The sequence below is a fragment of the Podarcis muralis genome, chromosome 9, assembly GCF_964188315.1.
Source record: "Podarcis muralis chromosome 9, rPodMur119.hap1.1, whole genome shotgun sequence".
NCBI classification, from domain to species: Eukaryota; Metazoa; Chordata; class Lepidosauria; order Squamata; family Lacertidae; genus Podarcis; species Podarcis muralis.
In genome coordinates this window covers 59,800,394-59,810,986 of record NC_135663.1, presented here as the reverse complement: position 1 = coordinate 59,810,986, position 10,593 = coordinate 59,800,394, and the positions used below count along the sequence as shown (strand labels likewise).

Sequence of the window (10,593 nt, the reverse complement as noted above, 5' to 3'; positions counted from 1 at the left end):
TCCCATTCCAAAATGATAATTTTACTATTTATACCCCACACATCTTACTTGGTTGCTTCAGCCACTCTGGGCAGTTTCTAACATATAAAAAAACAGAATAAAACATTAAACCTTTTTAAAAAACCACTTCCCTATACAGAATTGCCTTCAGATGGCTCGGGGGTCAGATAATTCCATACCCTCCAACATTTCTCCAGTGAAAATAGGGACATCCTAAGGAAAAGTGGGGCATTCTAGGATCAAATCAGAAACCAGGACAGCTTCTCTAAATCAGAGATGTCTTTGGAAAATAGGGACACTTGGAGGGTCTACAATGGATGGTTTTCAAGACATCAATAGGTATGTGTGAATCAGCCTTTACAGGGTAATTCTAATCCATTTTCAGTTGCCTGTTCAGCAGGTACAGAGGATGGTTTCAGATATTGTACTCAGTTTGAAAGGAAGCACTAGTGATTCGGCATCTCCTCATGGGATGCATATGCATCTCCAGCTTTTTGGATTGTGTAATAGACAGAAGAAGTGTGAATTACCCATGCTTCCTTTCTCATTGCTTTAGTGGAATGTCGCAAATCCACCCAGACAATTAGCCTTTCCATCATAAAAAGGTAAAGGGACCCCTGACCATTAGGTCCAGTTGTGACTGACTCTAGGGTTGCGGCGCTCATCTCGCTTTATTGGCTGAGGGAGCCGGCGTACAGCTTCCGGGTCATGTGGCCAGCATGACTAAGCCGCTTCTGGAGAACCAGAGCAGCGCACGGAAACGCCGTTTACCTTCCCGCCGGAGCAGTGCCTATTTATCTACTTGTACTTTGATGTGCTTTTGAACTGCTAGGTTGGCAGGAGCAGGGACTGAGCAATGGGAGCTCACCCCGTCGCAGGGATTCGAACCGCCGACCTTCTGATCGGCAAGTCCTACGCTCACGTCCCATCCACATCTCCAGCTCTTTGGATTGTGTAATAGCTGACAGAGGAAGTGTGAATTACTCATGCTTCCTTTCTCATTGCTTTAGTGGAATGTCGCAAATCCACCCAGACAATTAGCCTTTCCATCATAACGCTGAAGCTTTTCTCATCATGGGAAGTGATGTTGGCGATAAGCGTGAAAACAGAAATCGCCGTTCATTGAAGTTGTAGTTCGTGCTGTTGCCCGAGTTTCCTATGCCAGTGGTGCACTCTTCACAGAAGCAGACTCCCTGGACCTGTTAAATGCATAAATTAAATGCATTTGGTAAACTCTGTGGTAAAGAAGGGAAGGATATATAGATTTAATAGGTACAAACAAGTACATGGCTAGTTGTAACATTCTTAAAAATATATTACCAGGTTCTAGATATGTTGTGAGTTGATTTTTTTTAGTTCATTAATCATCTCTCTTCTAACCATTGAATTATTTGATTGGTTATGTTTAAATAATCACCCAAAACTCAGTATGGAAGATCACTTACAATTAAATAAACAAAAAGCAGTATTTAATAATATTTGCTTTTCCCTAGCCTATTTCACTTTCATATCAGGGCTAAGATGGCCTTGTAAAAATATACAAGTGTTCCTCTAAGTCTTAAATGCACCAATAAAAATTGGCCCTTACTAATTGATTCAGTTATTAAGTTTAATTAAAATTGCAGTGTTACGGTGTGATTAATATCAGCAGCAACAACGATATTAATAATGAATACTATTTTTTTTAAAAAACCTGGCTATTTTTCAAGTAAGCTTCATTCAGACTGAATGTGCTAAATTTAGATAGGCCTTTATCAACCCGTATTAAAGTTTCAAAGGATTAATATGTCTCATATATCTTATGGGTGAGCATACAAACAAAGCTGCCGTAAAATATATTTGATTATTTTTGACATGTGTATGGTGTCCCATAACATAAAGTTCTCTAGGAAGCTTACAATAAATGAGCAAAAAAATTAAATGCAAAATAAAACATACAGTGGTACCTCGGGTTACAAACACCTTGGGTTACAAACACCTTGGGTTACAGACTCTGCTAACCCAGAAGTAGTACCTCGGGTTGAAAACTTTACCTCAGGATGAGAACAGAAATCGTGCGCTGGCAGCAGCGGGAGGCCCCATTAGCTAAAGTGGTACCTCAGGTTAAGAATGGTTTCAGGTTAAGAGCAGACCTCCGGAATGAATTAAGTACGTAACCAGAGGTACCACTATAAAAAGTAAAGAAATACAGCAGACACTACAGCCACCCACAATATAATACCACATATTTAAAAACTGAGAGGCCCAGACTTCAGAACTTATTTAAAAGGTCTCAGTAGGGTTCTATTACTGAAAGGGTTTTCTCCCTGATGATTACCCATCTCATTTCATTCAGTGTGGCCATGTGGAACAGGGCCTCTAAGGAGGATTTTAAGGTCTGAGTAGGCACATGTTGGAGGCGGCAGTCTTTCAGGTAAGGGCGGCTGGCAGTGGGATGCTGGTGAAGCAGTGGCTGTGGTGTATAAGGGCGGCCAGTGGTGGGATGGTGCCTTATGTCAATGCAAACCCACATTTGTCACCAAAACCGCTGTCAGCAGGTAGCCAATCAGAGCTCCTAAATGAGTGCATATATTGGATGCAAAGTTTGCAAACACTCATTTGTTGTATTCCTATTTTCTGTATTTTGTACAGCTAAAACTGCAGTGTGAGAAGTGGCACTAATAGGTCTTTCTTAATCCTAGCCAAGAACCTGGCATAGTTGAATGTAGCATAGGCATAGGTCCTATTTGCCCCCCTTTCACTGGGAGCAGCTTCCTTAATCGCTATCATGGCCATAAACATTTTACATTCCAAATACCCCACCATGACAATCATCTGGTCCAAGCTGATGAGTGAGGCCTCAGGCCCACCTGAGTAAATAGAGAGCAAAGGAAAGGGGACAGAGTGATGTGGTGGATGGTGCAGGCCTGTGACAGAAGGCTGGTTCCATCCCTGAAATCATACATAATGATGGGACCCTGTTCAAACAAGATGATGAGCATTTACTGTATTTTTTGCTCCATAAGACGCACTTTCCCCCCTCTTAAAATGTAAGGGGAAATGTCTGTGCGTCTTATGGAGCGAATGTGTGGTCCCTGGGGCTGGGGGGGGGGACCTGGGCTTCCCCTGCCAGCCCCACAAGCTCCTGAGCAGCTCTAGGGTAGCCTGCGAAGCCTCCTCAGGGCAGCGGGGAGCCTTCATGCCGCTGCCCTGGGGAGGCTTCGCGTGGCTATCCCTGGCTTTTGCAGGAGGTGGGGGAATGGACAGAGCAAAGCTCTTTCACTTCCCCCACCTCCCGCAGAAGCCCCCAAGAGCTGCATATTTTTTTTCTTGAATCCCCCCCCCCCAAAAAAAGTAGGTTCGCCTTATGGTCAGGTGCGCCTTATGGAGCGAAAAATTTGCAATCGGCAATGGTTTGTTGGATTGGTTGCAGGTGGAGTAAGTTTGGTGGTGAGTTGCCTGAGCTAGCCAACTTGAGTGGCAGAACAGGCTTTTGGATGAAGCAAGAGAGGAAGCCGGGAGGTGGGCTCACCTACCCTGCTCAACGGGGAAATCTCCCTGAGGGATCTTAGAGGGAGGCACTTCTTTCCAGACACCCAGTTCAGAGGCGAAAGGGCCACAGTGCCTATACTAGCTATCCAATGGATTTTATGGATGCAGTTCACATCATAGGCAGACCCCTAAATTTGGTTAACCCTAATTCATCTGCCAGCTGGCGAGCTGGTGGATCGTTGGATCCATGTCCAATGTCTTAACCAAACCTTTGCAATTATAATCAATAAAGTTGTGGCCAACTTAAATCTGACACATGCCTCCTGGTATTGATTTATTGCCTGTGCTCCCCACCACGGCTCCATTGCACCTGGGCCCACAACTTCTTTTATCAACAAAATGATTCCGTATTCTGGAGTGGTGTGGAAATTATTTAGCATGACTTTATTATGCTCTATTGAAAATTCAACTTTGACATCTGTCTGACAAAAGATATTAAGAGAAATCTTTTAAGGATTTTTTTTTTAAAAAAAGACTGGATCTCATTGCCCCTTCCAGGTGTGAATTAACTGATTTGGGGGAGCACAAAGGGAGAATGAATAATTTAGTGAAATGTTAGTACCTGATGAATCAATAGCATCCCTTAGGGCTTAAGTGTTTGCATGAATAGCCTTGTAATAGAGAGCTTTGAATACAGAAGGAAAATTTAGTTACCCAAAACCCAAAGTGGACTTGCTGACTTGCCAGATCTGATTATTTGCTTCTGAGCCTTTTTAAAAAGAGATTCTGGATTTCAATACAATCTGAGATATTCTTCTATCTGAATAGTTCCCTTGATCAGCTTAAGGGGGGGAAGCATTGCTCTCTATGAATACGCCTGATAATATCTTATTAGAAAAGCAGTGGGAATTAGATTGACAGACACATAATGGGTAAGGGAAGAATGGCCAGGAAGAAGAAATCCACGGAGACCACAAACACTGAATGCAGTCATTAACATTATAACAAAACAGTAATGCATTAGACAGATGTAAAGAAAAATGAGCTATGCTTTGAGCCACTAGAGAGAACTCTTGCAATTTCCATTTCCAAGTCTCATTTCTTCTTCTGGAAGTCAGACATATTCTCTGTAATAATATAATAAAATGTTATCTGGTCCAACTTTGGAAAAATCTCTCCCTGAAGCATATGCAGAAGTAGGATATAATTCAATTGCCTGTTTGAGAGCTGTCTTAGAAATTACTTATCCCATTTGAAGGCCACAGAAAAACCCTTACTTGTGCCAACCCTGTGTACAGGGAGGATAATATTTAAAAGCACTTTACATATAGCCTCTGCCTGCCTATGCTGAAAGCATCTGGTGGTAATGGTTCTGGTGTCCAAATACCCTATATACTAAGCAGTGAGCACATGGGAATGATGAGCTTTCAGCTTTAGCAACAATAAGGGTTTTCCATGGAGTGCACATGGAATACATTTCCTCCGCAACTGAGGCATCCTCTTTCCTTTCCATTAAAAAGTTTCAGATTCTAATATCAACAAATGTACTAAGCTACCTTCAATGTGTGTTTATTTCAGGGGGCCACCTGTGACAGAAATCGTCCCAGAGTATGAGCAGCAACCATATGAGAAATGGCTAAATCTACACTCTGACTGGGAGACAAAAAATATATCCACATTGCAGGCCCTTTTGGTGAAAGGGTGAGAAATAGCTGTGCTTCTATTGTAGATAGAGTGAAAATGAAATTATGCTTTAAAAACGGTAATTTTTTTCAAACCAGAAACTTTGGGAATTTAGATGTTGACACTTGGTATTTTGAATGCCTGTATAAAATTTCAAATTTCACACTGAAGGATTCAAATTCATAGTTTATTCGTTCATGTCAGAAATGTGACCTTTCACATTCCTTTTAACACTTAAACACTTTGTATACAGAGCCACCTGAAAGTTCTATAAGCAGATTCCAAAATCTCATGGACAGTGATAAAACTAATGTAGGGATGTTTGCCAGATCAAACTCACATAGTCTGCAGGTGTAAATTAAATACAAAAATATTGCTTCTAAAAATCAAGAGCTCACCAATTTTGAAGTACAGTGGTGCCTCGCAAGACGAAAAGAATCCGTTCCGCGATTCTCTTCGTCTAGCAGTTTTTTCGTCTTGCGAAGCAACCCCATTGGCAGCTAAGCGGATTAGCGCTATTAGCGATTTAGCGCTATTAGCGGCTTAGCGGGCTTAGCGGCTAAGGTGTTAAAAGCCTATTAACGGCTTAGCGGCTTTGAAAAAGGGGGGGGGAGCAAAAAAAAATATGGCGAGACTCGCAAGACGTTTTCGTCTTGCGAAGCAAGCCCATAGGGAAATTCGTCTTGCGAAGCGCCTCCGCGATGGAAAACCCTTTCGTCTTGCGGGTTTTTCGTCTTGCGAGGCATTCATCTTGCGGGGCACCACTGTACTTTGTTTAATGAGATAGGAAGACCATTGGTGCCTGTAAGAGAAATTCAGTGGATAAATGATCCATGTGCTTATATATTAAACAGGTGGAGTGTATGTGTAAAGACCCTGTTCTTCACAAAAGCTTTGTATCTCTCTCTGTAGGTTGCCATGCAGAAGCAGGAGTATGGTTTCCCTTCTCTGCACCAAAGAAGGTAAGCTACATAACTTATCTAACTATGAAGAAGGAATTTGGGTAGGTAACTTGGAAATCACCAACGTTTCCCACTGATTTCTAAGAATACACATGGCTGCTTAAGAGTCTAGGAATTTCCTTGAAAGATCCACCCAGACCACCACCTGGCTTTCCACAGTGGGAAACAGGTTCCTCCCAAGAAGCCCACAATCAGGGTTTAACGGGAACAGGGTATATCCAATGGACCCATTGAAATCAGTAGGCTTAAGTTGGTCAAGTCTACTGATTTCAGTGGGTCTACTCAGACTATGACTTGGTTGGATGCAATCCATGAGGAAGCTCTGCTGTGACTCCCTAGAAACTTGCATTCAGTGACTTAGTGCCCATATGTCCCATATGACCATCATTACTAATAGCCATTGACTAGTGGGACCTACAACAAAATGCTGCAATGTAGAGTGCTCCTCTTCTTCAGCCATACCTGCTTCTTAGATGCTTCATTCAGTTCCCACTCCCTGTTGGTTAATATCCTTGATTAATTTGCTGTTGATATTTACGGACACCTCTCACTTCCATCCCTTGGGACATCTAAAATCAGCATTTCATTGTGAACCAAAAAATGACCTACCCTGACAATGTGATGACTCCCTCTGTTTCTAAATATCTTCTTCCACTATTCTTTTCCATTCTGCCTCCTTCTAAGTTTTCAGTTTCCCCCCCTCAGGCAGAATTCTGTGTCACTGAGCACACTTGGTTCTCATTATTGTGTGTCGGGGGTTCCTTCCTTAATGTTTTTTGTGTTTCTGAAAACTGAGGTTACCCCAAGTCTACTGAGACCTTGTTGTGCATGAGTGGTATAATTTTGGCTTCATAAATAGTTTGACAAAAGACACATAATATTTGTCAATTGACATACTTTGGGAGTTTGCAGACCTTGGGGCTTAATTGAGATAGCCCCCCCCCCCCCAAGGGAGCAAAGTATATGGTGTTTACAGAGATAAATGATCTAGCGTTAAGGGTGAGCACTGAAGTGACCAATCCTGAAGATAATACCACGCTACCAAATTATTTCACTGTGTATTTCAGGTGGTACACATGGGTGTGCCAGGATTTGTGTTAGAGGGCAGAACCTCAGTATGTTTATTGATTTAAATGGTTGGGGGGGGGAAGCTGCCCCCACCCCCCTTGGCTACGTCCATGGTCCAGAATCCAAATACCTGGGAAGTACAAGAAACAAGGTCCAGAAACAGTCTGATGTCTAAGCATGATGTGTGTGTATTCCAGTGAGCACCTAGGTGGCAGGGAAACGCAAATCAGGGAACTGATGAAAATATGTTGTTCCGGCACACTGTGCTTGCAGCTGAACTGAGTGCTCCCTGTATAGAACACAGCTGCAAGCCGTCTGCATGCAGATTTGGTCTACTCATGAGGAGTAGCTTATTCATAAGTCTTCATTTTACTGCCGAGGAGTCCTTGTTCCTCAGATGGGCTCTTCAGCATATTGTGGCCAACTGAATATTCTGGTCCTTAGCAGCAAAATGCTTCATATGTTTCTTAACAGACTGTGGCCGTCGCCCAGCAGCTCGCATGAGCAAGAGGATCCTTGGTGGCAGGACCAGTCGCCCAGGACGATGGCCTTGGCAGTGCTCCCTGCAGAGTGAGCCAAGTGGGCATATATGTGGCTGTGTCCTCATTGCAAAGAAATGGGTATTGACTGTGGCACACTGCTTTGAAGGGTGAGTGGTGCTGAGAATGCTTTGTTAAAGGTAAAGGGACCCCTGACCGTTAGGTCCAGTCGCGGATGACTCTGGGGTTGCGGCGCTCATCTCACTTTACTGGCCGAGGGAGCCGGCGTACAGCTTCTGGGTCATGTGGCCAGCATGACTAAGCTTCTTCTGGCGAACCAGAGCAGCACACAGAAATGCCGTTTACCTTCCCGCTGGAGTGGTACCTATTTATCTACTTGCACTTTTGGACATGCTTTCGAATTGCTAGGTTGGCAGGAGCAGGGACCCAGCAACGGGAGCTCACCCCCTCGCGGGGATTCAAACCGTCGACCTTCCGATCAGCAAGCCCTAGGCTCTGTGGTTTAACCCACAGCGCCACCCGCATCCCAATACAAATGTTACACTGATCTTATTGAAAACTGCTTTTCTCTGGTGACTAATCCCAGCTTGCATTTAGAAGCATTTCCTCATGGGTAACTTTCCAGGGCTGGTATGTGAGTGTGGTGAGTGGAACTAACGTCAAAAAGTGGGTGGAGCAGCAAATATGACTTCTAGCTTGTACAGTAGCCCAAACTGTAGGAAGAGGCAGATTTACTATCCCCCTCTTAATTCCTGAATTATAAATCCAGTACAGTTATGTTTGCCCCTCACACTCAGAAACATCACATGCTGACTATCATTTATAAACATCACTTTGAAACGCAACACTCATAATATGATGTCTGAGATTTTTTAAATGCATGGTTAGTTTGCTATTATTAGATAACACTTTCACAATATGACTTTTTATTGGCCCAAGGATATGCATTTAAAATTGAAAAGTCTTTCCTTGTTTGGGCTCAGGGGATTAAAAAATGGAACAAATTTCTGAGGAGAGAAATATCTTTATGATTTGACTTTCCAGCCTCTGCATGCCATGTTATTAATAGCCTTTGTGTCATAATCAAACACTTTAAAGGCATTTGAAACACTAGTTCTGTTTGCGGATGGACAAGCAGTGCATTAATATGTTTGTCTCAGTATTGCCTGCATCTCAAACTCTGTAGATACCAATGATTTATTCAACTTGTGTGGCATCTGCTGTGCAAATTCTTTTTTAAAAAAAGAGAGAGAAGTTACAGAATCTATAATAGAGCAATTTCTGTATCTGTTCATAGTTCTTTCCTTTTCCACTTTTGCTCTTTCTCCTCTCTCCCATTTCTAAGTTTAGCCATGCTGTTGCACACACTTATTTCCCTTCATTATACCAATTAGGCTCTGCTTGCTTGCCTGACATTTCTCACTATCTCCCTTTTATCCATATTTGGTACATTCTAATCTCACATTATAACTGAGTTGCTGATTTGATTTGAATACTGTTTCGTTCAGTCCTTCTTCATTCTGTAGCAATCTGCATAATAATCAGTATTTCTTCTTCATTGTTTTACAAAATAGTGCATTCTTTTGTTCTCTGGTCTGTTGTCTCAATACTATTCCCCCTATATATTATTGTGCAGTGTAATCTCCTCATAGTGCACCATGACTCAGAGTTAAGGATCTGGAAACATTCTAGAAGGAAAGATTATGTCCTCAAGTGGAACATGGGCAAGGGTTATACAGTTATGCTGTACTATGATCAACACTATTGAAAGCCTGCCAAAATGTCTAGAAGAATCAACACTCCCATAGTAATTCTCACATCATAGATTAGTCCACATAGTGCACAAGGCAGTTTTAATGCCATAACTAGGCCTGGACCCTAACTGAAGTAGATCTAAGAAATCTGCTTATTCGAAGAATGTCAGCATTTGAAGTTGCTTCTTTGGGAAGAGATAAATTCAGCACTAACGGCATATATTATTTCTTTCCTCTTCACAAGGAGAGAAAGCCCTGCTGTGTGGAAAGTGGTGTTTGGCATCAACAACTTGGATCATCCTTCAGTCTTCATGCAGACCCGCATGGTGAAGACTATTATTCTGCACCCCCGTTATAACCGTGCCGTTGTGGATTATGATATAAGCATTGTGGAACTCAATGAAGACATCAATGAGACAAGCTATGTACGGCCAATCTGTCTACCCAGCAGGGAGCGGCTAGTCGAGCCAGATACCTATTGCTACATCACCGGTTGGGGACACATGGGCAACAAAAGTAAGACTAATGTTTTCCATATTTAAACACAAATCTGTTTATCTTCCATTGACTTCTGTTAGTTATCTGATTCTAGTGGAAATGTTACTGTTTCAACACTAATGACAAATCTTTGCTGGGTATTATGGAATAATAGAACGCACAATATAAACCCAAAGTCCACAGCTTGTTCTCACTTTACACTGAACTGAATAGGGACTGGAATACAAAGAAGGGAGAGAATTGTATGTGTACCTGCATTTTCATTACTGTTTAGCCGTAATAAGAACCCTAGGCGCTTGCATAAGATGTGTGTGTATGAAGCTTCCTGGAGGTGGGAAGCATACTGCCGAGGAAAGTAGTGTTCTCAGAATGTCCAGGAACGTTGGGGCTTGGTAGCAACATCTACAGTGCTAATCGGAATCTGTGACGGCTATCAGTCATTAGCCAGGGCTTGCAGTCACTTGGGTTGGCACTGTATTTCAGAGGCACTAGTGAAAGCAGCCTGCGATCTGAAAAGTGATGCTAGGACTTATCTTCCATATTGTTCGTGATCTGAAATTTGCATCTTGTCATCTTACGTGACATTATAGGGAATGTAGGTGGTGTACCTTCCATACTGTGTAGTGTTGTGAGAGCTGAGAGTCTGTGACACCCCAA

At 42.6% G+C, this 10,593-nt stretch overlaps 1 protein-coding gene across 3 annotated transcripts in view; it reads left to right on the top strand.

Moving 5' to 3' along the window:
• Positions 1 to 10,593, top strand: part of CORIN (corin, serine peptidase) — a 111,551-nt gene that overhangs the window by 94,370 nt on the left and 6,588 nt on the right. For all 3 annotated transcript variants that reach the window (XM_028745118.2, XM_028745117.2, XM_028745122.2), the window contains 4 exons: positions 5,050 to 5,172; positions 6,067 to 6,116; positions 7,659 to 7,833; positions 9,683 to 9,954. In XM_028745118.2, the coding sequence (XP_028600951.2) occupies positions 5,050 to 5,172; positions 6,067 to 6,116; positions 7,659 to 7,833; positions 9,683 to 9,954 (620 nt within the window). The remainder of the gene's footprint in view (positions 1 to 5,049; positions 5,173 to 6,066; positions 6,117 to 7,658; positions 7,834 to 9,682; positions 9,955 to 10,593) is intronic.